This window comes from Jaculus jaculus, chromosome 11 (genome assembly GCF_020740685.1).
Source record: "Jaculus jaculus isolate mJacJac1 chromosome 11, mJacJac1.mat.Y.cur, whole genome shotgun sequence".
NCBI lineage: Eukaryota > Metazoa > Chordata > Mammalia > Rodentia > Dipodidae > Jaculus > Jaculus jaculus.
Window position 1 is genome coordinate 63,889,216 of NC_059112.1, and position 27,314 is coordinate 63,916,529.

General features: G+C 40.6%; 2 protein-coding genes across 4 annotated transcripts in view; one reads left to right on the forward strand and one right to left on the reverse strand.

Annotated features, from left to right (window-relative positions):
• Kcnab1 (potassium voltage-gated channel subfamily A regulatory beta subunit 1) overlaps positions 1-6,611 on the forward strand; it is a 516,975-nt gene extending 510,364 nt beyond the window's left edge. For both annotated transcript variants that reach the window (XM_004652406.2, XM_004652407.3), the window contains exons 13-14: positions 209-297; positions 4,935-6,611. In XM_004652406.2, the coding sequence (XP_004652463.1) occupies positions 209-297; positions 4,935-5,024 (179 nt within the window). In that variant the 3' untranslated portion in view covers positions 5,025-6,611. The remainder of the gene's footprint in view (positions 1-208; positions 298-4,934) is intronic.
• Positions 6,612-11,103: 4,492 nt separating this feature from the next.
• On the reverse strand, positions 11,104-26,468 carry Ssr3 (signal sequence receptor subunit 3). Of its 2 annotated transcripts, XM_004652404.2 has the most exons (5): positions 26,264-26,463; positions 25,107-25,233; positions 17,830-17,928; positions 14,319-14,450; positions 11,104-13,102 (listed from the first exon to the last, which is right to left on the reverse strand). In XM_004652404.2, the coding sequence occupies exons 1-5, from the start codon at positions 26,394-26,396 to the stop codon at positions 13,036-13,038; spliced, it is 558 nt and encodes a 185-aa protein (XP_004652461.1). In that variant the 5' UTR covers positions 26,397-26,463; the 3' UTR covers positions 11,104-13,035. The 2 variants fall into 2 exon arrangements, with proteins under 2 accessions (XP_004652461.1, XP_045017573.1); XM_045161638.1 differs by lacking the exon at positions 17,830-17,928 and having other exon boundaries at positions 26,264-26,468.
• Positions 26,469-27,314: the final 846 nt, after the last annotated feature.

The following is a 27,314-nucleotide window of genomic DNA, read 5'->3' on the forward strand; positions in this document are numbered from 1 at the left end:
CTGGTCAGGTATTTAATCCCAGAGAGCACTGTGGATCCTACACACACACACACACACACACACACACACACACATACACACACACACGCTAATAAATTTTGCAACAATAAATTACGCAACAAGCATAATGGTAGCTGATGTTTTTATGTTCATCAATAATAATTAGAAGAACTTCGACAGCTGATCCAGTGCTCTGCTCTCTTCCCAGCATGGTGTCTGAGAAATGAGGGTGTGAGTTCTGTGCTCCTGGGATCATCTACTCCTGAACAACTCATTGAGAACCTTGGTGCCATTCAGGCAAGTATTGCAGTCCCTTCTAGCAAACTCCAGGCAGTGTCCTGCTACTAGAAGTTATAGCAGCACTTTCACAATATAGGGATCCAAGGCTGTTGCCTGCTGATTAACAAGTAACCTACCGAACTTCAGAGTGGTTTGTTCTTGTGGGACAATGTATTCCAATGTCATATCTGACAACTAACTTTCCATGCCTAACTATAAATCTAACTATAATCGCCTGCTTAAGCTGTAAGACATGTATCATTTACCCACTTTTCCCAAAACAAGCATGTATTTCCAATACTGTAACAAGCCCCTCTTCCCCTCTCATCTCACGATGTTCTGTGTTGCTCACTCTATCAGACAATGCAGGATAATGGATGTGTTTTAACTGCCAGTCCCCCTGTTGGATTTTAAGTCTCTTGGTCAGACTCCTGTGCCTTTCTTGCTTCACACATTTTTATTTTTATTTTTAATATGTTTGTTTGTGTTTGAGAAAGCATTCCAGGATCTCTTTTTGCCAGTATAAATGTCCATCCAGCTTCATGTGGGTCACTGGGGAATTGAACCTGATGTAGGATTTGGGGGTTCAGGAGGGGTCTCTTAAGCTTATGAATCCTAATTTTGGGTTATTCTATTTTGAACAAAGAATTGATTAAAAAAAAAGGAGGGCCTCAAAAAGAATAGATTATGAATTATGATGTTTATTTAGGGAGAAATCACAAATTGTTTAAGGAAATTTAAGGAGGTTTAAGGGAAATTGGGTTCTTGGAAAAGTCTAGGGCAGAGTCACAAGCACTGGAAGGTAAGAAACACACTCATGTGGAAGACACAGCATAGTTCATGAGGTTAAAGAGAAATGGAGCAAAGTGGTGATGGATTGAGAATAGGAGACAGGAAATTCAGATGAAAATGGGTAGTAAAAAGAGTTGTATCCCTGGTTACCCAGACTTTAGAGAAATTAAACAGGTAACAGGCCCAGAGTTTAGAGGAAATTCCCACGTGGTAGACTACAGTGTAAAAGAAATACATAGGTGGTAGACTTAGAGATCATAAGAAACTTATACATGTAGTTAAAGTGAGAAATTACCCCCAAAGCATAAAGCAGAGGCAAGCAGTAAACTCAGGCCAAGAAACAAAGTTTTTCTCTACCCAGCTAGAGTTACATGTCCAGTACAGAGATCACAGAGCAGAGACCAGCATGGACAAGCCTTTATAGTTCATTGAAAATGTATTTTTCTGTCATGTAAGGGAAGGACTCCATTGGTTTGCAGATTCAAAGGACTGACCCCACCTACATAGTGTTCTAGACTGTAGAGGCAGTAGGGGGCGCTGCAGCCTGCTGTGGATGAAATTGGACCAGACACCAGTTCCATTCCTGCCAAGGTGTGGTGGCATCTTCTGGCTCTCTCTTTGGCTCCTGTCCCTAATTGAAACTGCCTAAAAGAAGCTAGCTTTCTCCTGAGTCTCCTTCAAACACAGCCCAGCAGGCTTTGTAAACAAGTTCCTTGAAGCACTGAGCCACCTCCCCAGCCCCATCCATGGATTTTCTTGTTCCTAGTCATAGTTATCACTCAAGAAATATCTGTCTAATTAATGAAATGTGTCAAGTCTTCAGAAAAAAATGGCCTCAAAATCCTATTTGGAACTTCTCCTAGAAGCAAATCCAGGAGGCTCACCTCACCAGAAAGCTTTGCTCTCAGGCATGGTGTGGAGGTTGCAGTAGTGCATGAAAAGGCAGTATGAGAGCTGACAGGAAATGATCCTGGGGCTTAAGGAAAGGGATGGGAAATGATAAGGGGACAGAACAGTTTGTACACCAAAGAATTCAATGATTTCAACTCTACTAATATTTATGGGCACATTACTGTAATGAGTAAGAACAGGATTCTGCCCTCAAATTGCTGGCTAACAGTCTTTGAGAGCCCATTATGTGCCAAGTACTGGTGATATAACAGGACGCACTGTCTAATCTCTAACAGGCTTATTTCCTAGTAGGAGCTTGACACAAATAAACAGAAAATTATTTCAGATTATGAAAAGGCTATGAAGGGCTGGTGAAATGGCTGCTGATAAAGCACTTGCTTTACTCTGCGTACTTGAGTTCCGATACCAAACATGAACACCTAAAGCTATGGCAGGCTTCTGTATCCCATTGTGCCTGTTGTGAGAAGGGAGTTTGAGAAATAACTTTCCATAAACTCAGGGAGTGGTGAACAAGACCCTGTCTCAAATGAGGTAGGTGAGGACTGACCAAAAGTTGTCCTACAAGCACAGTGTGTCACACGTGTGCGTGTACATGCATACACACACTCACTCACTCCCCAGATAAAAATAATTTTAGAAAACTTTTAAAAGCTATAGAGTATGTACTAGAGAAATGATGGGATACTTTAAATAAAATCCCTGCAACCCTTCCCCCCCCAGGAGGTTTATTTACATTTATTCAAATGCCTTCATACAAAATGGGAAAAGCACATGAGTAAATTCCAAGCCCAGAGAAGAGCAGTGCAAAGGCCCTGAATTCGGAGGGACACTGCCAGCCTCTGGCCAGTTTGTGGACAACTAGTAGTAAGCAGAAATTGAGATGCACTGAAGTGGACTAGCAGGCGGGTGCCAGATCTTACACAGCACCATGGGCATGTGCAGTTTTAAGAGCATGTGATTCCACTTAGTGTGCAGTCTGCTGTGGCTGCTGATATGGAAAGCAGAATGAAGGATGGTGGCAGTCATCTAAGCAGGAGTGGAATGAATGGATGGATTTATAAGCATGGGAAGGACAGACAACATGGCTTGTTAGGGAAGAAAAATGAAACCTTCCTATTATGCCAACATAGTATGATTAAATTACCATCAGAGGCAAGCATGAGGAGGACGTGTGGGATCTGAGTTGTGAAAGCTGTGGGGACATACCAGGCTGCATTGAAAGGGGACACTTGCTGAGTTCGCTTTCTTCCCAGAGCATTTTCTCCCTAGCAAGGCTCTGGTTGGTAGCAGGATGAGGCATCCATGCTCAAAGGGAAAAGGGACATTACTGAAGTAGGTTTTCAGCTAGCACCGGGGCTGACAAACTCTCCCTTCTTTATTGCCTCATGCACTGCCACTGAAGAGCCTGGACAAGCTATGATGGAGCTGCTGGATATGGAAAGTAGGCATAGTGGCTAAAGTGCTGAGCAGCAGTGGGATTGGCTGAAGAAAGGTGAAAGTGTGAAGCGCCTGCCATTATAAGACTGGACAATGACTGTTCCAGATAATTGAAGTATGCCTCAGGCATGCAAAAGCTGGAGGAGTATATGTAAACCAAAGCCTCAGGAGGCGGGAGACTGATGAGAAACTACCACCTGTGTAGGTCCATCTCTCTAGCCCTCAACATTTCTTTAGAAACCAACATCATATAAAATTCTGGAAGTACAGATCCTCCTGAAAACTTAAGTCTTATAACAGTGTATTTTTCATTCAAGTATTTTTATTGTTTCAGTTTTTCTATCTGAAATGTAATTTTATATAATGAAGAATTTTTTCCCTTTACATGACTCGCTCTTTTTATTTTAGATTAAAAAAAAAAAAAACTTTCAAGAAGGCCTGCAAAGATGGCTCACTCTGTAAAGTGCTTGTCCCATAAGCATGAGGACCTAAATTCAGATCTCTAGAACCCATTATAAAAGCCAAGCGCAGTGGTACATGCCAGTAATACCAGCACTGAGGAGGCAAAGACAGATCCTCAGGACTTGCTGGCTAGCTCTGGGTTCAGTGAGAGCTCATGCCTCAAAAGCAGAAGGTAGAAAACAACCACAAAAAAATGCCTGATATCGACCTCTAACCCACATGTACACATATGAGCACACATGTGCATACACATGCACACACCACATACATTACACAAGAAAACAAAAACCAAGATAAAAATAAATAAAAGGGGGCTGGAGAGATGACTAAGTGATTAAAAGCACTTGCTATAAAGCCTGACAGTCTGGGTTTGATTCCCCAGTACCCACATAAAGCCAGATGAACATAAGTGGCACAAACAAATGGAATTCATCAGCAGCAAGAGGCCCTGATGCACCCATTATCTCTCTCTCCCCATCTCTGTGCCTGCAAATAAATAAAAGGAGTATTTTATCAAAAAGATAAATTAAGCCGGGCGTGGTGGCACACGCCTTTAATCCCAGCACTCAGGAAGCAGAGGTAGGAGGATCGCCGTGAGTTTGAAGCCACCCTGAGACTACATAGTTAATTCCAGGTCAGCCTGGGCTAGAGTGAGACCCTACCTCGAAAAACCAAAAAGAATTGGCTGCTTAGAGCATGAGACTCTAGAGATAGTGGGAGCAAAGTCCTCTTTTAGCTCCAGGTATAAAACCATTACATAGGTAAGTTTCTCAGGCAAGGAGCTTCATTGTTGTGCCAAACCCTGCAACTGTGAAGGTTAGCACTGGAAGTAAGGTTACCTTGGCCAGGACTGCAACAAAGGAAGGATGAGGCCCAAACCTCAAAATTGGTCATCATAATTACATTTCTCCAGTCTCCACACAGGGTCAGACACTAACCAAGAGCTTCAAGAGGACCCTACATTCCAGCCAGTCTTAATGACTACTTACTACTGAGCACACACAACAAATGCTCGACAATACTGACATCTTCTGTGCTTCTCCTGCTCTCAGGTCCTCCCAAAGATGACATCACATGTGGTAAATGAGATTGACAACATACTGCGCAACAAGCCCTACAGCAAAAAGGACTACAGATCATAAGGCAAAGCACGAGCCACAGAAGCTGCATGGGCACAGTGGTCTGTTCCTGCACAGAATGGTGTGACTGGCCACTCTTCAATCACATAGCAGCCTGCTGCTCAACTCTAGTGCCCCTGGATTCTCTGAGGTGTCTGCTGTCACTAACACTGTGCATCTGAATTCCAAACACATCTGGAAACTCACTTCCAAGAAAACCATTCTATTTTCTTATCTCGGACTGGTCCCTATCCTTGCATTGCTCTGTGCACCTTATGCTTCTGCAATGGAAAAAGTAATGGGGGAAAAGATGTATAATTTTCAGGCATTTGGTCACTTAAAGGCTGTACAGATATATTTTTTCAAAAGAACAAAATGCACAATATGGATGCAATATGCAGTACTTAAGAAACAGAGTATCCTATTCCACTCTGAAGTCTTGCTTGAAGAATAGAACCAATTTTCCTTGCTTTTCCTATTCACACTCACATTTGCAAGTTCTGTCACTTGTCATTCAGCAACACTAACTTTTCTAAGCATTTGCTTTTGTTGCCTTTTCAATGTGTGGTTGCTTGGCTCTGAACCATTTATCCAGTGTCATGAGGGTTCTAATGTATGTCAGTGTATATGCAGAAGTGATGAAAGGATGAATGAATACGCTTCAAACTAGAGATATCATGACTATGGAAATGCAGCTTTAATAAAATGCACTAGCAGTTAAGTGTTCATATTTTTACACATTTTATTAAAACCTGCTTGTACATTCAATTGCTTCTAGGCAGTTTCTGCAACTTTAGTTATTGGAGCTTTAAAAATACACACATGCTCAGTTTTATAATTAAACTTGTAAAATACTCAGCAAGGCAAATGTTCAGTTGAGCACTGGGGCTATAATTCATGGCACTACTGAGGAGATATCAACATGAAAATCGATCAGACTGTGGAAAATGGCGCCATTGCTCAGTATATGCTGGGTGAACGAACATGACCAAAGACAAGCGAAATGTGCAAAAGCTCCTGATTCTAATCATATCATACACATTACACTACATGCATGAAAGCCCTTTGCATGGACTGAAGGGGCTTATCCTTCTTGTACTCAGAACTTGAGGTACATCTAGCCCTGCCATTTTTGGCTACTTATTCTCTGTACTCCACTTAAGAATAACTGTAAGAATACAGTGTGTGTACTCACACACAATAAAATCTGTAAAAAAGGAAAATGCTTTTTTTTTTTTTTTGCATCTTTTAACTCTATTTGGACATCTGAGAATGTACAAAATTCCTACTTTCTACTCAGCAAGTTCCCCGTCATTTAAAGATGTACAGAAAAAGCTCTTTTGTCATTTCCAGGTATGTGTCATATTAAGTTCCAAATGTTCAAATATTAGTGGACGATATTAATATTTTTGACTGCTTCTACCTATTGTGTAATAGGTAATTTGGACATTTTGCCCACAAGAATCAGAATAATGCCTAACTTTTCAATTGTTCATTGTATACTCAATCCAGTGAACTGTATGTATAAACCAGCTGTGGTGCTGTCTGAAGGAAAATGTAATTTAACTTAATTTGCTTAAGAGTAATAAAAGCACTTGTGCAACCTCCTAAGTTTTATCTGGTCCTTCATTTTAAGACATAAATGTGTAATTTCAAATATATAATATACATGTAAAATGCCACCATGATCTGATTAGATTTGAGGTCTGTTCCACATGAATTCTTGTCTGGTACTGAAAAGCTAATCAAAGTCCTATGGCTGGGGAGGTCTACATCCTAGAGTGGAAACTACCACTATGTTTGGCTAAATGGATATATTTTACCCACCAAACTGCCCTCTACCTATATTTATGCCCACATATTAATGCCACTTACTTATGGTTAGAGAAGCTTCTTATCAGATGGCAGTGATTATGAGATTCAAAACTCATCAAACTGATAAGTGAGTATTGAGCACTAAGTAAGGCATCCTTATCACACCCTCCAAGAGTGATATTGCTGAAGAGGTGGCAGAAAGAATGTAACAGCCAAAAAAAAAAGGTTGGAGTGCTTTGCAATACTGTCTTCCAGACACAAAATGATCTTCGCATTCAGAATCTCATAGTGGCTAATGCCACCTACACAAGACCTGCATAATAGAGAAGGAAGAAATGGTGACATTAGAACAGGAGAGATGGCTTTCGGAGGAGGAAAAGGGAAGGTATTGGGAGGGGATTATGATCATAGTATACTGTCTATATGCACAGAGGATATCAATAAAGCTGTCATCATGAAATAAACAATATTTACCTAAATAAATTACGTAGATAGCTACAGTGTGCTGGATGTTTAACAGAAATAACAGTGATCAAAACAAAACAAGGCTAAATGGTTGATAAAGTGCAGTGCTACTTACAACTAACTGATCACAACCAATTAGACTTCTTGGAGCTGAAGAAATAGCTAAGTAGTTAAAGTTGTTTGCTTGCAAAGCCTGCCAGCCCACATTCAATTACCCAGCTACCCACTCAAAGCTGGTTGGATGGGTATTTATAGTAGCCCAAGGCCCGGTGTGCACATGCACACATGCAAATAAACTTTAAATAAAAATTTTAAGCTGGGCATAGTGGCACACCCCTTTAATCCCAGCACTTGGGAGGCAGAGGTAGGAGGATTGCCATGAGTTTAAGGCTACCCTGAGACTAGCAATTACAGGTCAGCCTGGACTAGAATGAGACCCTATTTCAAAAAAACAAAAAAAAAAAAAAAAATTTTTTAAGGCTAAAGCCAGGCTTGGTGGCTCACACCTGTAATCCCAGCACTTGGGAAACTGAAACAGGACAATTAAGAGTTCAGCCTTATGGGGCCAAGGAAATGGCTCAGCAGTTAAATGTACTTCCTTAAAAAGCATGCTGGTCCAGGGTTCAATTCCCTAGTATTCACATACAGCCAGACACACAATGTGGCACGTGTCTGGAGTTTGTTTATTTGCACCGGCAAGAGGCCTTGGTGTGCCTCCACTCTCTCTCCTGACAAACAATCCCAGCACTTGAGATACTAAAGTAGGATGCTATCAAGTTTGAGGCCAGCCTGGACTAGACTACACAGCAAGACTGTTTCTACAATTAATGAAACATTAAGCTTAACACTTCTCAACCCCACCAGAAAGAACCTACAAATCTAAACCACGTGTAGGCATCATTATTTGGCTGTGGAAACAGTTTATACACATTCACACATGTCCACCATCCGTCAAGGTAAATATAACAGGTAATACATTAGTTATATAACCTTATGAAAAGAAAATCCCAACTTCTCCTGGTCAGAATCTGCCCCCGACCTGCAGGGCCAATGTTACGCAGGGTGGTCGAGGAGGGCTGCAACCTGAAAGAATGGGCGGTTAAGGAGACCAAGCCGAGGTTTTGTCAAGGTCTCGTTTAATGTTGGATTTTTTAGCTCTTTTATAATCAACCAGCAGGTAGGGCAATAAGGGGGGAAAAAGGGAGAGGGGGTACAAGGAAGGAGAAAGTAGGGCCACCTGGCCATAATCTTCTGGAGCATCTTCTCGGAATCTCTCCTTATGCCTCCCAGAGCAGCTGTTTGTTCTTGGGGGAGGGGCTGCATGAGGGCTGCTAGTTCTCTTTTGTACTCAGGGCAGTGAGGGGCCATATGAAGGCTGTTAGTTCTTCTTCTGTCCTAGGGCGGTCAGGTCATGGTCTCTGACAAGAATCCCTTATTACAGAACATATTCCAAAGTCATCCTCTGTGCTGAAATCTCTAGCAGGAAAAATACAAACTAGAAATTTATGCCTGGCTTCCTACTTCAAGAACCAACATTTCATGAATAAAGTGCACGGGCCATTAAGGCCTATAGCAGTTTGAAGAAAATGTAGCTATCTGCTGTCCACCTTGACTTATGCTAACAGGGAATGCAAGGCAAGGGCAGAGAAGCTACCCAAACACAGTGCTGCTGTTCACAGGAAAACCAGCTCTAAAACCCATAAGCTTTGTGCTCTAGTCCATAGCTCCATTCAAGAGATTTGTCCTAGCAGGGTGTGGTGATGCATGCCTTTAATCCCAGTATTTGGAAGGCAATGATAGGAGGAACACCTTTAGTTCAAGGCCACCATGAAATGAGTGAATTTCAGATCATCTTGGGCTAGAGTGAGACCCTACCTCAAAAAAGACATGTCCCTTTTTGGGATGTGTGTGTGTGTGTATCTGTGTGTAAATGTTCATGTGTAAGCATAGGCACACATCATGTGGAAGTCAGAGGACAACCTCAGGTTATTGGTCTTTCCACATAGTTTGAGGTTAGGTTTCTCATTCACCATTGCATTCATCTGACTAGCTGGCTCAAACGCTTCTAGGAGACTCTCCTCTCTCTGCTTACTTACCGCAATAGGAACACTGGAATTCCAGGCACCCACCACAGCAGCCTTTTTATATGGGTTCTGGCCTTGGCTTCTAAACTCAGATACTCTTGCTTGTACAGCAAAATCTATTGGACCATCTTCCAAGCCAGAGAATTTTTTTCTTTTAAAGTTTTATGCAGAAGTTCATGCATGAGAATTGTTAGGTTAAAGCAGCTTGGGTAGGAGTTGGGAGATGGCTCAGTGGATACGGCACCTGTTACACAAGAATGAGGACTGGAGTTCAGATTATCAGTAACCACGTAAATGCCAGGTGGCCATGGTGGTTCGCTTGAGATGTAGAGACAGAGGATCCCTGAGGCAAGTTTGCTAGCTAAATTAAACAAATCAGAGTGTTCTGGATTCAAAAGACACACCCTGGCCCAGTAAATAAAGTACAGAGCAATCAAGGAAGACACCCAACATCAATCTCAGGCACCCACACACATGTGCTCAACAAACATGTGGACATGCACACCGTACATCCCTCCCCCCCAAAAGGTTAGGTAAATCTAAACTTAAATATAGTAATCAGGTAAAAGAAAAAAGTTAGAAAAGAAATGCAATGTAAATTCATGAAGGCCAAGAAGTTATAACCCCCTTCCTGAAAACCTAGACCAACTGGTGAAATGGTCCTTTCAATCTGGTTAGGAGTCCAACAAGGTGGGAAATTACCCCTTACTGTACAAGTTGTGTCCTACACACAGACAGGTGTATTCTTTTTTGGTCTCCAAAAACAACAGTGCCTGGCAGGCATGCTGTAAAGTAACAGGGTGGGCAGGAAGGCAAAATAGTCACACACTGGCACACTATGGCAGAAGCTTGACTTTACTCATACTGTGTCTGTGCTAAGACAGTCAGTGCCTCACTAACTGCAAAAATGCACATTTACATGTGTAAGAAATTAAATGCTGGTTAATGTGATGTAATGAATATATATCCATACAGATTATATTAAGAATTCCAGGAAAAGCATCAACTTTAAAAACAGAGTTTAATCATATTTGTTAAGCAAGACTTTTCTAAGAATTTAGTATAAATTTAACCTTCATTATTTCAATTAACTTCAAACTTTGTTTCAAATTATCCTGTCCACATTTATAATAATATACCACATAGAACATATTATAATTTGAATCCAAGATGTCTATTAAGTTGTAAATGAGAAAATATGGAAATGAAAATGTTTAACACTGTTTCTACCTATCACAAGTAAGGGGGGGTGGAATTTAACCACTTTGAATTTATTTTAATGTTGTTACTAATAGGGTCTTTTTAAGATAGTAATTTTGCCACAGGTTTTCTGTTTGTTTGTTTTGATTTTTCCAGGTAGGCTTGCTGTAGCCCAGGCTGACCTGGAAATCACTATGTAGTTCCAGGCTGGCCTCAAAACTCAGTGATATTTCTACTTCAGCCTAGAAGTAGGCATGTGCTATCACTCCCCACTAGGTTTTTACTATCCAAGTCTTAGCACATCAAAATTTTATTTCCCACATATCCTTTTCTTCAATGATAGGGAAAGGACTGGTAGGAGGGGAATGCATTTCCTCAGATAAGTACTGATACAGAGTCCTTTCTGAAAGCTGGTAAACTCTGGCTACAGTTTATGCACAGAAATTTATCTAACAGTAAAGAAAGTTGGAGACCATTATGCAGATTGAAATCAAAGATAGTTATAGAAAACATCCAAGACAGAAAACAAATTGGTATACTCACTTTCCAACAAGTTTGTGGTTTATTAACTTAAAATATTTAATTCAGAATTTTAGGCTGACACTCCTGTACTGTACCAATAATGGTGGCAACTTTTTCCCAGCAACACAGGCATTGCCATCTAGTGGCAAGTTTTCAGCAGCCACTTAAAGCTATTTGGCCCAGCTCTGAACAGACAAATACATATAAAACTATGTACTGGCAGCCAGGTGTGGTGGTGCATGCCTTTAATCCCAGCACTCGCAAGGCAGAGGTAGGAGGATCGTTGTGAGTTAAAGGCCACCCTGAGACTACAGGGTAAATTCCAGGTCAGACTCAACTGGATTGAGTCCCTACCTTGAAAAACAAAAAACAACAAAAAATAGGCAGGCAGATTCCAAGTCACCAAATACCCACTGTCTTTTCATTAGCAGAAAATATAAACACCAACAAAGCAACATTTCTTATGTGTTGCCTAAAGGTATTTTGCAATGAATCTCTTCATTTCCCTATTTACTTCACATTATCTAACAATGGCAGTCATACAATATTCACCGAATTACACAATTGGCAACTTATAGAAGCAATGATGAAAGTAATTCTCAACACAGACAGTGAGTGATGAGCCAGGTGATTATGTACATATACTCCTGGTTTAACATCTGTGAACACACCAACACATCCAACAGCATTTAAGCAGCACAACTCCAGCTAAACACCTCTTTAAAAAGTTATAAATAGTATCATTTTTAACACCCACTGTAATTTTTGGTGGAAACTAAGCTAATTTTGATGGAAATTAATAATTAAGGATATCTTTCTGATAAGTCTATTTGTAAGGAACTTCTCCATATGGTCAGAAGGAAAATGAAATCAATAACCTAAGTATAAAAGCTTTCCAGACTTTGAAATCATGGCACATACAGAAGCTGTACATACGCTAGGAAAAATATAAGTAAAGACACTTTCAGTTGGACGGCCCTCCCCCCTACCACGAAAGGCTAGAGATCAGTGTTTTGTTCACAATAGGACTGAGCTAAAGGGCCAGATTTATGAAAGTCCTTACAGAAAACTGATTAAATATTTTGAACCACTGTAAATTCCTTGGAGAGTTCTAAGAATTCCAGAGCTAAGTTCACAAAAATTACTTTGGTCTCTTACATGTCAATATTCAGGAAAGGGTTCCTCTCTCTTACTTAATATTCTTCCAGTGGTATGGAGACCCTGGTCTTGGCAAACAATGATTCCAACAGCTTCATATGTCAAACCAACATGGCAGGGTCAAGCTGACCTCCCTGGCCACCCAGAGCCAAAACCATACAGCTGAAGAGTGTGTGCTTTAATCCTGCAATCCAACTTTCATAGACCTATTTTTAAGTTACTACCTTGGCTGCCCTTCTTCTTAAAAAAGAAAAAAAAAAAAAAAAGTTTTCCACAAGTTTCTCTTGCCTTGGAGAGGCCATATTTTTAACATGAGTCATTACAAATTCAGCGACTTATAAAAAATGAGGCTTCTGTTCAATCCCCTGGGAAAAGGAGTCATTCTAACATTTATGGCTCAAAAATGTTATAATATTGTGCTTGGAACACAGAGAACCAATTATTAACTTCTTCCGTCTATTATAAATAACAACAGCTCAGTCCAGGTTACTGTGACCTCTGACAGATCAAGGAAACAAGTTATTTTCTCCTCTTGTAATTATAGCACATTGCAAGACTTCTTGCCTTTTAATAAATGTCCTGGTACTTTGAGTTTTCCCTTTCAATTCATTTAATTTCAACAATCTGTCAAAACAGCCAATAAACAAACACTGAATCTATTACATTTTTAAACCCTCAAACTTCAGACTCTAAAGACATCTTTTGTGTCTCCCACCCTGACCACCCTGTTTCTTTTCCATACACCACAGGCCACCCATAGATACAAAGCTAGAGGGCTAAGATGACATGGTCTACTTGGAGCCAGTAGACAGGAGGGCGATCAGTCCAGATGAAGCACTTATGGACAAGATGTAGTTCCTGTAAGAATTTAATGTTAAGGAAAAATTAAGAACTCAAGATTAGTTTCCAACAACAAAGAAAAGCCCATTCCTACTGACATTCAGTATGAACCATAATGATGTACCTGTCGGCAACACAATTTACAAGACAAGATGCTATGAATATTTACAGGAAGTGTGTTCCATTTTTAAAAAGAGAACTCTTGAGAGCATCCTACAACAAATCACAATGAGCACATCAGTTTCATTTAAATTTCCTGAGAGGAACCGATCAAAGAACACACAGAGAAGACACATACATACAAGTAAAGGGAAAAAACAGCCTTCTATCAATCAGTCTTGGTACAGCTGGCTTTGATGACAAGAAAGTCCTGCAATTTCTCAGCTATTCCCAGACTCTTTCTACATATCACTTTTTGGGCCACTTCAGGAAAGTACTGCAATATTCCCAAAAGATACAAATTGGAAGGTGTCTAATATTGATTACATCAAAATCTCTAGTTGTTAAAAAGTCTGCCTGTATATTCCTGGGTAACAGTGTTTTAATAAATTACTTTAATCAAAGACAAATCATTCTTGGGCAAAATCAAAACTTAAAAGCAGCTCGAACACTACTGGATGTGGTGATATACACCTTTATTCTCAGCACTTGGAAGGCAGAGTAAGACCCTACCTTGAAAAAAAACCAAAAGGATATTATGAACTGTGCCTCTTTTATCAACATTGGCTATCTACCACCCAACCCCAAAGTTCAGCATATAATACGCTTATGCTAGGAACTCAAAGATAGCAAATTTGTTTTGACTCATTAGAAACTTCAGCAGGTATATATACATAGTCTTACATACAGTAGTAATACCTGCTGTTTATCATAAAATCACATGTTATAAACTTAAAAAATGTTAAATCAAACCAGGAACATTTGTGTTTTCTTTTTAAGATAGTCCCATTTAGCTAAAGCCAACATAAAACTCAGTCTATAGTCTCAGGCTGGCCTCAAACTCACAGCGATCCTACTTCTTCAGCTTCCCTATTGCTAGAATTAAAGGCATGAGCTGCCATGCCCAGGAAACCAGAAGCTTAAGTAATACCTTTTACATGCCTGGATACGCCTAAAATCAGTGTCATTTAACTCCCCAGCTCTTCTTTACACTAATATATTCAGACAGGTCAAAGCTAAAACAAACTACTGTTTATATGTTTCTGAAAAGTTGAATCTGCTTTCTAAAGGATACACTGTGGGGTTGAAGTTCTTCAGGATGAAGAAGGAAGCGACAATGACCAAGACCAGGAACAGAGTGTTGTTATAGAAGATAGAGAAGGTTGTAGCTTCATAATCGGCAACTTCGTTCTTCTTCCACAAGATCCTAGTCACAAAAACAAATTTTATAAATAGGATCAAGAACTTTCAATACCTAATGACTATCATTCAGTATAAGATACAATTTTCCTCAAGTGTTCAAGGGTGAGAATGCATTTTCAGTATTATTTTTAGTCAGCATTATCTTATTCCACTGAAAATCAACATCCTGAGGCTGGGAAGATGGATAAACAGTTAAAAGTGCTTGCTTGTAAATCAAGCCTGCCTGTCTGGGTTCAATTCCTCAGCCATTCACATAAAACCAGATGCAAAAAGTGATGCGGGCATCTGGCATTTGTTTCCAATGGTAAGAAGCTCTGATGGGCATGTCTGTAAGTAAATAATTTAGAGAGGGTGGGGGCTTCAAGGTAGGACCTCACTCTAATCCAGGCTGACCTGGAAATCGCTCTGTAGTCCCACACTAGCCCTGAACTCACAGCGATCCTCCTACCTCAGCCTCCCTAGTGCTGGAATTAAAGGCGTGAGCTTTACACCCAGGTTAAATAAAATTTTTAAAAAGATGTTTTGTTTTCCTTACTGATGGAAGGAAATAATTGCTAGATAGGCTAACATTTTCCCCAGGGAGCTGCAGAAGGGACATTAATTGCAACTGACATGATTTTGCTGGCATCTAAAAGACATCTTAGTGTAGATCCTTGCTTGAAACTTTGTCAGCATGAAATAGACTTCATTAGCTTCCCTGACTGCACCCTTGGCTAAGGACCTTCTCAGCCTATGGAACTCAGCCTTCAATTTCACATCTTAAGAAGATAATCCCAAGGACAAAAACTAGTTGTGATCTCACAGGGACTATCTTTATTTAATTTGAACAAGAGTTTTAATCTTTAGGCATGCTTTTCACTTTGTAAAACTCTTTTAAAAAATAAAAATTTTAAGCCAGGTGTGGTAGCACCCACCTTTAATCCCAGCACTTAGGAGGCAGAGGTAGGAGGACTGCTGAGAGTTCAAAGCCACCCTGAAACTACATAGTGAATTCCAGGTCAGCCTGGGCCAGTCAGCCTGGGCTAGAGTGAGACCCTACCTCGAAAATAAATAAATAAAACTTTTTGTCTACTTTACTTGTTCTTATATTCCTCTGCCTTTTTACCCTTTCAAGTAGACCAAGAGGAAGTTTGGTAGATTTAGTATGTTTGGTTGATAAACTTTGTAGTTTTTTAAAGAGCAGGCTATGATCCACTAGTGAGACACAAAATAAAATAAATAAATAAATGCATTAAATGCCCATAGAAATTATAACTGAGTAGGTTGAAACTTGCTTTTCCTTTTTCCTTTTTTTTTGGTGTAATCAAAATAAAGAGCAGAAAAATATGAAAAACACACCACACCTAGTTCAGTAATTACTGTTTTGCAAAACACTTCCATGTATGTATAAAATTAGTATATTTAATTAAAAATATCGTCTCACTGTCATTATCAAAAAGATTAAAAGCCAGAGATATAGATGCTTCCCTGCCACCAAAAGAAAAGATATTCTTCTTTTGAGCCAGGTGACACATATCCTTTCACCACATCATGAGGACAGCAGACACTAGTAAATGGCACATTTCATTTAAGTGCTCAAACCCAAAGTCAACAAGCTTAGCTTTAAGGAGCCAAGTGAAGGGTGTTTTCACCTTACCCTCATTGTAAGAAATCTAGTCTCTATAAAATGCTACATTCCCTGATTCTATGTAGTAAAAACTTAATGAATCTTCAATCTATTCTGCTTTGGGAAACAAGAATACTAAGTACAGCCATCAACTGTAACATCTCTCTGACTTCAAAGAAGTTGAAGCATAAATTTAAAAATATATGGGATTTGAAAGTGGAGAAAACATACTTCGCTATTCTTAAACTGATCAAGGAAAATCTAGAAACAATCACTGCTTCTGTGGTTTTCAATTCTGGCACTAGACCCAATGATGCCTTTACTCTGCTGATTAAATTACCCTGCTGCCATCAGAGCACTTCTCCCTAACTCTCTTTCTGTCACATCCTGAATCAAAATCATCTTTAAAACATTTGATGAAAGAAGGCCCAATTCATTAGGGTACTGTAGCTCCCAATATAACCACATGTTACCTCAATACATACAAGCCAGGACTATGGGACCAAGATCAAATGCCAGACCAAATCAGGCAAGTATACCATGGACAGATGAAACCCATGTGCCATCCTTGATATAAGCACTAACTCAAAAAATCTTTAATATCTGTAACAAGCATTTTGAAATTTGGATAACTAAGATATGTACCTAAGTGTAAGAAACACTGCTCTAAATAGAAACACTGTTCTAAATTAACAAAATTCAACACAAGTTATTGTGGTTGTTTTTTGTGTTCTTTTTCTTTTTTCTTTCTTTTTTTTTTTTTTTTGGTGTTCCGGGTTCTGTAACTTCTATTTCTATACAGAAAGCTCAACAGCTAAACCTCCTTTCAGCTGCTCCCTGAAAAAAGCCCTTCATTATTATGACTTTAATATTGTGCCTTCTGTTTTATAAAGGATCCACGAGAGCAAATGATATCACTGATGTTCATTGTTCATGAAGTTACTCAGTGTCCCTTAAGTAAGGATCCACTTGGTAAAGTCCACCCAAGAGTCAAGGCCAGGAAGGTTTCTTCTCAAAGGGCCTACAGGTTGCTTCTCAGCAGATGATAAACAGAATGACTAAGATATGTCCCCAAGCACTTGGAAACTCAGAAGTTTAGTACTCAAATGCTGTAACTAATTTCAAAGCCCCTTTTCTCCTTTTAAAATTCTATTGCAAGACCTCACAAAGTCTTTTTGGAAGAGCAAAATGTAATTAAAATTCTATACCACAAAGCACCTTGCTGATACTAATACTTACAACCAAACCCATAACTCTCTGGCCACTCTTACATACAAGTTTAGTCAATCACTCTGGGACTTAATTAACTCAAATTGCTGGACTATTTTAATGAGACTTCTGAGCAGCTAGCAGAAAACAGTAACAACAACAAAAACTGGGAGGGAAGTTAACAAACATATCACAGAATCAGGCAGCAAAGAAAAATCCACTTTCTTTTCCCTAACCAAGGATTCAAGTTTTCACACAACAACTGGATGTCCCTGATCAGTACTACCACCACCTAATGCTGCTAATAAGTAACATTATGTAAACCCTTCAGAACTCAATGACATACTTGAGGGACAACCATATGGACAGGCACAGAGAGAGCAAAGAACCAAGATCAGTCACTCCTAAATTCCAACAGAGCAGTTACTGGTTCGAACTCTAGTCAGCTGGCTTACTAGCCATCTACTACTAGTACTAATGTGGCAAGTTTCCTACATTTGCTGGACTTTAGCTTCCTCAGGTGTAACCCTCCAAGAAGATTTACCACTAACAATTTAAGGAGTCAAACCTTTCATCTTTCTCCTTCCGGGACATCTTTCTATTATCAGCTTCAGAAAGTTTTCGAGTTACTTCTTTGGAAACAGCATCCTCCCTCTTCTGGGCTACTCTAGAAGGAAGATAAAATAAAGTTTCTACATGTTCTATGGGTGAAGATCACACTCTCCCAAACACACTCTGTACTCTTACTTTGTATTAACAACTCAATGATACTTTATATTTCAAGATATTTCAAGACTCTAAACTGGACAGAAAGTTCCAAGTTCTAATATTAGACTGTACAGCCAAAGAAAAACTGCCAAGATGTAGTTTATTAATTATGTGCTTTGATTTCTACTTAAAAGGGAAAATTTTCCAAAGGTTAAGTATAACTTCAAATGCTATTAGCACAATTTAATTAAGAATCATGGCTATATTTTATTTTTACAAAGTTCACAAGATACCAGTAAATGATATATGATTTCAGCTTCAAGTAAACTGTAGGACAGAAAATTTGACTTAATAAACAAAAGGGAAATAACAGCTATAACATCTTAGTTATGCTCTTAACTCCATTCCAAAGGACAATTTCATTTAAAAGAAAAAGACAACATGGTCAGAGGTGTTTAGTAAAATTGACATCTGTTTTGAAAGTTGCACCAAAAAACCTGGTTGGACACGTCTTTCATCCCAGCACTTGGGAGGCAGGGGTAGGAGGATCACTGTGAGTTCAAGGCCAGCCCAAGACTACAGAGTGAGTTTCAGGTCAGCCTGGGATAGAATGAAACCCTACCTCCAAAAAACAAAAAGGAAGTGGGGGCTGGAGTGATGGCTTAGTATTTAAGGTGTCTGCCTGCAAAACCAAGACCCAGGTTCTATTCCCCAAGACCCACGTTAGCCAGATACACAAGAGGGCACACACATGTGGAATTTGTCTGAAGGGGCTGGAGGCCCTAGCACGTCCATTCCCTCTCTCCCTCTTTCTCTGTCAAATAAAAAAAAATAAAAATTAATTAACTAATTAAAAAAAAAAGTTTAGGGCTGGAGAGGTGGCTTAGCGGTTAAGCACTTGCCTGTGAAGCCTAAGGACCCCGGTTCGAGACTCAGCTCCCCAGGTCCCACGTTAGGCAGATGCACAAGGGGGCGCACGCGTCTGGAGTTCGTTTGCAGAGGCTGGAAGCCCTGGCGCGCCCATTCTCTCTCTCTCCCTCTACCTGTCTTTCTCTCTGTGTCTGTCGCTCTCAAATGAATAAATAAATAAATAAATAAACAAATAAAAAAGTTTATCAGGGAGTTAAAAGTCAGGCAGGAAAAGTGGAAAAGCCACCAAAAACTGAAATCAGCGAACTTTCAGTGCTAAATTCTAGGCAAAAGGAAAAGCTTGACTGGAAAGCTCTCAGCGGTTTAGTGCACTTCCTGCGAAGGCTTAAGCAGCTGAGAGGGCCTGAAACTGCCTGAATTTGAATGTCCAAATCCCATGTAAACAGCTGGGTATCAGTAAGAAACTCGGGCTCAAACAACTACAGAGGAAATAGCAATGGACATTCTGGTCCAGCTCCAGCCAAATACAGGTGAGCAACTGCCTGCCCCAACACACATCCCACATACACACAAGCATAAAAAGAAAAAACTTATTAGTAGGGCATGGAGGCACATGCCTCATTCCCAACGTTTGGGAGGTGGAAGCAGAAGGATCACAGGTTCAAATCCATCCTAGACCACACAGTAAGTTGAGACCAGCTTGGGCTACTTGAGATCCTGCTGTTCCTTCTCCAACAAAAGAATACTCATCCAAAAAAAAAAAAAATCTGGGGCTGGGAAGATGACTTAACGGTTAAGGTGCTTGCCTGAAAAGCCAAAGTACCTTGGTTCGATTCCCCGGGACCCACATAAGCCAGATGCCCAAGGTGGCACATGCATCTGGAGTTCATTTGCAGTGGCTGGAAGCCCTAGAACGCCCATTCTCTCTATCTCAAATAAATAAATAAAATATATTTTTAAAAAATCTACAGGGGCTGAAGAGATGGCTCAGCAGCTAAGGTGCTTGCCTGCAAAGCCTAACAACTCAGGTTCGATTCCCCAGTACCCACGTAAAGCCAGCTACACAAAGTGGCACAAGCATCCGAAGTGTATCTGCAGTGGCTGGAGGCCCTGGTGTTCCCATTCTACCTGTCTCTCTCCTCTCTCTCTCTGCTTATAAACAAGTAAGTTAAAATAATTTTTAAAAATCTACAGATGAGGTTATTATTAAAAGGTAAAATTTAAGCTGGGCGTGGTGGTGCATGCCTCTAATCCTAGCACGGGGGGGTGGGGGGGGGAGATGTAGGTGGATCGCCATGAGTTCAAGGGCACCGTGAAACTACATAGTGAATTCTAGGTCAGCCTGTGCTATAGTGAGAACTTATGGGGGAAAAAAAGGTAAAATTTAAACTATGATGCAACAGAAAAATCTACTTACAGACCAGGGCAGTTAAATTCAACAGTTTATTTTTCCTAACATAAAAGCAACTAATTGGTCATAAAAATAGAAGAAAAAGTAACTGACAGCAAGCAAAATTCAGCTTTAGTCCCAAAGGTACTCCCACTATAAAAAAAAGTTCAGCATAATAGAGAATATGAAAATAGATGCCTGTTCACTGTGTTCATGTAGTCATCTCTCATTACTATTTAGTTCTAATCAGTACACCAAGGAAAACTGGAGAAAAATCAGGACAGACACCATAAAAGAACATCCAATATCATTCAAGGCAGCTGATTTCCACCTCAGATTCAGAAACCAAGTATCTTCAAATGAGTTAGTTACCCCAATCATCTTTAGAACAAACAGGTAATGGATTGTCCAAGGACAAACCTTCCTGGAAGACTCTAAGCCAGGTAACTTTAAGTATAACTTCTCTTCTAGGTCTGCAATCTACAATTACCTATGAGAGGCATTACCATTACACCACAGACCTACTGTATCTCAAGGAGGAAATCCTCATTCTATAGTATAAGTTTTCTAGGAAATAAGCCTTAATCAGTCTGCTTTAAAACAATACAAGTCACCCCAGCATTCTACCAACTGAGCTAACTTATAAACTGTATTTTTCATCTGTCAGTACTGTTCCAAAAAAAAAAAAAACCTATGCATTTCTTAAAACAAAAACATCTTGGGGCTAGAGATGACTCAGCAACTAATGTACTTGCTTGCAAAGCCCAAGGACCTGAGTTTGATTCACCAATACCCATGTAAAGCCAGATATACAAAGTGGTGCATGCATCCGACGTCCATTTGCAACAGCTAGAGGCCCTGGCATGCTCATCTCTTCACTCTCTGCTTGAAAACAAATAAATAACAATACTTAAAAGAAAATAAATAAATAAAAGCATCTTTTATTATTATTATTATTTTTTTATTTTTTGAGGTAGGGTCTCACTCTAGCCCAGGCTGACCTGGAACTCACTATGCAGTCTCAGGTTGGGCTCAAATTCATGACAATCCTCCTACCTCTGCCTCCCAAGTGCTGGGATTAAAAGCATGCACCACCATGCCCGGCGAAAAGCATCTTTTATATGCTATCTAAATTATGCCACCTCTAAAAGAACTGCTAAAGGCACTCACCCCCCAAGCTCTATAACCTTGTACAAAAACATATTATGTGCCATGTGCTGTGTTTAAAATGTTACATGTTACACATGTAATCTTCCTTAATCCTTCCCGCCCTCTGAGGTATCATGAAAATTACCACTCTACAGTCCAAGAATTGACACTAAAGGCACTTAACAGCAGCAGAACTGACACCGGTTGTTGACGCTGAAATCATCTTCCCTCTACCACTCACTGAGTCTTGAAGCCTTCACCACCATGCAAATCTAGAAGAGTATTTGTTTTTTAAGCAGAGTCTCACTCTTGCCCAGGCTGACCTCACTCATAGCAATCTTCCTACCTCAGCCTCTGAAGTACTGGGATTAAAGGTGTATGCCACCATGCCCAGCATGAGTTTTGCTGTAAGAAACAATATTTACAAAAGAAAACTCTATACAAAGTCTAAGTCACTGATACTGATACTGAACTAAAATGCACTATTAACTGTTACAAAGTTCATAAAGCAAAAGACATAGCAGTTATGTTACCCTCAAGATTTAAAAATTAGAAAGTAAAATAACCATTTTGATTCCAAGGAAATGAATAAAAAAGAGATACACAAGTTAAACTGTTAAGTACTAGAGAAACTGAGTTCCTAGAGAGTCACAAAGGACACGTTAAGTGAGATCACAACTCCTCAGAGCTTCTTTCTCTCAGAGAGTCACGCCTTAAAGAACACAAGAGCAGAGGCAGAAATGGGTTGAATCTTGTAATGACAGCTGGCAAATGCGCTTCCAAACAGAAATATGGCCTGGTCACTCTGCTGATCTATCAGCACTGCAGTCGTGAATGCTTATATTTTCTGAATGACTGTCAAGAAGCTACTGAATACACTTTCAGTTGCTGAGTCCATTTCTGGTCATTTCTTACAATAAACCCTTTTAACTCAGATCATAACATACTGCTATTTTTCACTACCAGAAAAAGCCCAATAAAAGGATAACAAAGCAAAGGAATGCCCAAAGTTACGAAGGAGTTCTCCTGAAAGTTTCCTGGGTCTTAAAAGACATGCAAGAAAAAAAAGACAAGGGGAAGAGACAGCAATCCTTGAGATTAACATGAAGGCTGAATCATAAGAACTAAGTCCCAATTCTGAAATATTTGGTTAGATTCATAGGAATGAGGGAGATAACTTGAATTCCAAGAACATGGGAAAAAATGGCTTTAATATATTAGGAAAAGGTAATGATGAGTGAGGTAACAGCAGTAACACAATAAAAATGTCAGACAAGGGGCAAGAGGGCCCCTTGGTAGACTGCTTATCTAGCACAAATCCCTGGATTTGATCCCCAGAACCACATAAAACTAGGTGTGGTGGTACACACCTGTACTATCAGCACTCAGAGGTGAATGTAAAAGGATCAGATGCTCAAGGCTATCCCTGGCTGCATAGTAAATTCAAGGCTGGCCTGGGCTACATGAAACCATGTCTATAGACAGAGAAAATGGTTCTGGATCCCATGAAACAAAGACAGAACCAAGATAACATGACATAAAAGTAACATGTTTTATTTATGTGTGTCTACACATATGTATATTTATACATACACACACACACACACACACACACACACACAGCATATGGCAAAATGGATCCTACACTTTTGTTTAATAATCCAGATGGAGAGAGCTACAGCCAATCCAAGGAAACATTTCCTACCTAGAATAATGGGTACCATAAAAATGAAAAGAAAAATATATAACACAGCATGCCGGCACTTTAATTCTCAGCAAAATCCTAACTGATTTTAAGAAATTACCTTCCAAGAAATGCACAACCTAAAAGGCCCCACTGAGGAAACAAGAGAATCTCCTGTTATCTCTAAAGTGTGCATAAAAGCAATTACTTACAGAGGACACCTTTCAAATTAAACATTAATTCATATCCTACTGCCCAGAACCACAGCACTCAGAAATAATAAATTATAGCCAGGCATGGTGGCTCACACCAGTAATACCAGCAAGAGGATCACTGGGAAGTCAGCCATGGCGACACAGTGAGACCCTGTCTCAAAAAGCCAGAGAAGAGAGAAGGAAGATAGAAGAGAGAAGAGACAGGAAGGAGGGAAAGACTCTCCTATTCTAACCTTTATTAAAGAAGAGTATACAAACAATAGCTTATAATTAACATAAAAATTTATTTTGGTAAGACTTGGGTTTTATTTTCCAAAAGCTATTAAAATAATTAAATTAGGGCTGGAGAAATGGCTTAGCAGTTAAACACTTGCCTATGAAGCCTAAGGACCCCCGTTCAAGGCTCAATTCCCCAGGACCCACGTTAGCCAGATGCACAAGGGGGCACATGAGTCTGGAGTCTGTTCACAGTGGCTGGAGGCCCTGGTGCGGCAATTCTCTCTCTCTCTATCTGCCTCTTTCTCTGTCTGTCACTCTCAAATAAATAAAAATAAACAAGAAATTTAAAAAAATAAATTATTTCCTAGACTACAGGGAATGTAACTCTTCATACTGAATACACTTTTAAGAAACAATGCAGAGCTGGGCGTGGTGGCACGCCTTTAATCCCAGCACTCGGGAGGCAGAGGTAGGAGGATGGCTGAGAGTTCGAGGCCACCCTGAGACTACATAGTGAATTCCAGGTCAGCCTGAGCCAGAGTGAGACCCTACCTCGAAAAAAACCAAAAAAAAAAAAAAAAAAAAAAAAAACCACAAAAAAAACCAGAAAAAACAAAAGAAAGAAAGAAACAATGCAATTAGCATGGAAAACATCAGAGAACTAGAGAGAGAGGAAACTGTAGCTTTTACTTTCAGAAATATTTAATGGGCCAGGTGTGGTGGTGCACTCGGGAGGCAGAGGTAGAAGGATCACCAAAGAGTTCGAGGCCACCCTGAGACTACACAGTGAATTCCAGGTCAGCCTGAGCCAGAGTAAGACCCTACCTCGGGAAAAAAAAAAAAAAATTAATGGGCAACCAGGAACAATTTCCATAAAGGATTCCATCTAAAACATTAACTTAATTGGTAGGTTTATTTTTCTGATGAATCCCATGATTAGTGCTAATGCTTAAATATTTCCATTTCTACTTCCAGAGAATTATCAGATGAATCAAGGTTCCCCTATCAGATGGATCAAGGTCCCTGCTTCAGAGTTTCCAATTAATTCTTCCTAGCACACTGTGCCTTCCTCCCAAACATATGCACATAGTCTCAAACTAATGCTTAACAAAACACATACAATTTTTTTGTATTTTTATTATTTAATTTATTTATTTGAGAGAGAAAAAGAGGCAGACAGAGACAACGAGCGAGTGAGAATGGGCCCAGGGTCGCTAGCCACTGCAAAGGAACTCCAGATGCACGTGCCACATAGTGCATCTGGCTTTACATAGTTACTGGGGAATCGAACCTGGGTCCTTAGGCTTTGTAGACAAGTGCCTTAACAGCTGAACCATCTCTCCAGCCCCATACAAGTGATTTTAAAGAAGACATCCGACTATAAAAATTGCAATATGTGCATACTCTTGAAAAATATACTTACTTGCCAGGCGTGGTGGCGCATGCCTTTAATCCCAGCACTTGGGAGGCAGAGGTAGGAGGATCACCATGAGGGCACCTGAGAATACAGAGTGAATTCCAGGTAAGCCTGGACTAGAGTGAGACCCTACCTCGAAAAACCAAAAAAAGAAAAGAAAGAAAAAGAAGAAAGAAAGGAAAAATATACTTACTTGTGCTTGAGGACAAATTTTACATTCTTGTACGCGAAGGCTACCAAGTAAGTGCTTACTAAGGTCATCACACTATACAGGACAGCAGACTGAATCAAATCCATATGCCATATTCGCCAATACAACCCTAAATTAAGACAGAAGGAGGAAAGGAAGACAACATGTAGCAAAACATTACTACCCCATTACAAAAGTGTGCTGAATTAATTAGACCCAAGCCTACAAAAACAGCAAACTCAACCCAGGTATCTGAGGAACTACAGCAGACATGAAACAGTCAATGAACACAATTAGAATCAGTTCAGAGCTTTCCCTGTTAAGACTAAAAAAGTAAAGTATCTCCCTATTATGAACCCAAATGAAAACTTCTGCTTCTCCTGAAGAGATATCAAGTTCTCTCTGGCCTAACAAAATCAAACTAGGACTGCAAATTTCATTCAACAGGGTATGTACATATGCTGCCCGCCATTCAGTCAAAGCATCAGCCTACTTGCTGACGTGGCTCTTCTATCAGCTGGGCCTGTGTTCCGTGGCTCCACACTACATTAACTGTGCGCTGGGTTTGACAAGACCTAAAAAGAAACATTTGGATTTGATGGCCCAACAACAGCGCAGCAGTACATACAGGTCATGAGATTCAAATTCCGGAGCACAGAACTCTAAATATCGATCGTGGCCTAAGCCTGCAGGTCCCCGTCAAGATGGCATGCCTCAAATTGTTCCTACAGGCTCTTAAATAGTCTGAGCAAGGCAGCTCGCTGGCCTGTGGCACGGGAGTACAGTTCTCTCATTCTGCCCAGCAGGGAAATGAGGATCCGGGATGAGGTGGTTCGCCACAGGTGGGATGCTGGTGGGTCTCTCTCCTAATTCACTCGTTTTCCCAGAACAAGGGTGTAAGCCCTCGTCGTGGCAAACGCCAGCTGGGTGGGAAAGAAAGCTCAACCGGCGGTGTGCCTGAGGACGAGCCCAAGTTCCTAACGCAAGGGTAGCTTAGACTCGGGCCGCCATGGCAGCGCCATCGCGGGGGAACAACCCCAGGTCGGAGGCCCCGGTCAGCGTCGCGGGTGAGGGCCGTGCGCAGCGGGCGAGCCCAGGCGCCGCCACGTCCCCAGCCGGCCGCCGCGGCCTCCTCCACACGCCCGCCCGCCCGCGCTCACAGATAGGTATGGCGGACACGATGAACGCGTTCCCGAAGAACAGCGCGGAGGACTTGGCCGACAGGTTCCGGCTGAAATCCTGCAACAGCAGGTCTTCCTCGGACTGCTGCTTAGAGCCGCCTTTAGGCGCCATGGCGTAGCTGGAAATCAGAACAGCGAAGGGCGGCGGAATGACGAACGCCACACCGCGGCCTGCCCCTCAGACCACCGTATCCGCTAGCGACACGTCAGCACCGCGCGGCGAAGCGCGGCAGCGAGCGACCACGCACCTACGCTGGCCAGCTTGCACCGCCACGCAAGGCTCGCGGCTGGATTGGGCGAGTGGGCAAGACTTCCGCACTCCTCACAGCGCACGTGACATCTTTAAGCCCAGGAGGATGATGGGATTTGTAGTTTACTGTGCCTTTTTTTTTCTTTTTGTTCCCCATCCCTTTTGTATTTTATTTTTCTAAGACAGACTCACTCTGTAGCCCATACCTATGTAGCCCACGCTGCCGGTAACACGCAATATTCCTCATGCCTCAGCCTACTAAAGGCTGGGATTACATGTATGATCCACAACGCCAACCATACCTTTTTAAATTAATAAAATTTTATTGATATTCCACTTCGTAGCTATAACCTTTTTAATGAGCAAAACCTTATTGATATTACATAGCATGGCTCCTGACAGCTCCTCCCATCCCATTTCTTTAGAATTCTAAAGTAAAAAAGCTCTCTGGTGTTACTTTATTCATTTATTAATTCAACCAGCATGTGGTAACAGCCTCTGTATTCAGTACTGGGAACAATGGAGAACAACGAAGTAACGTATATCTAACACTTGTGTACAGCCATTAATTCATGTGGTGCTTTGGATAATCATATGACATGTGCATAATTGCATGCATTGCACATGAACAACCTGTGGACTAGAAATTGGCCTTGGTCTCCTGAGCTTGGGCTCTTTGTATCAAAATAACATGGTACCTTTGGATCAAGAAGAAAAGGGCAGTTTTACCACATGTTCTCATTGCAGGACATTGAGAAATCAAGCTGGAACTGAGTTAGA

Excerpts from the sequence above, each read along its gene's own strand:
- Ssr3 (XM_004652404.2), bottom strand. The coding sequence starts at position 26,396 with ATGGCGCCTAAAGGCGGCTCTAAGCAGCAGTCCGAGGAAGACCTGCTG. Across the intron at positions 25,234-26,263 it reads CGTGTCCGCCATACCTATCT|GGTTGTATTGGCGAATATGG; the intron begins GTGAGCGCGGGC and ends GTCTTAATTTAG. Across the intron at positions 14,451-17,829 it reads CGGAAGGAGAAAGATGAAAG|GATCTTGTGGAAGAAGAACG; the intron begins GTTTGACTCCTT and ends TTTTGTGACTAG.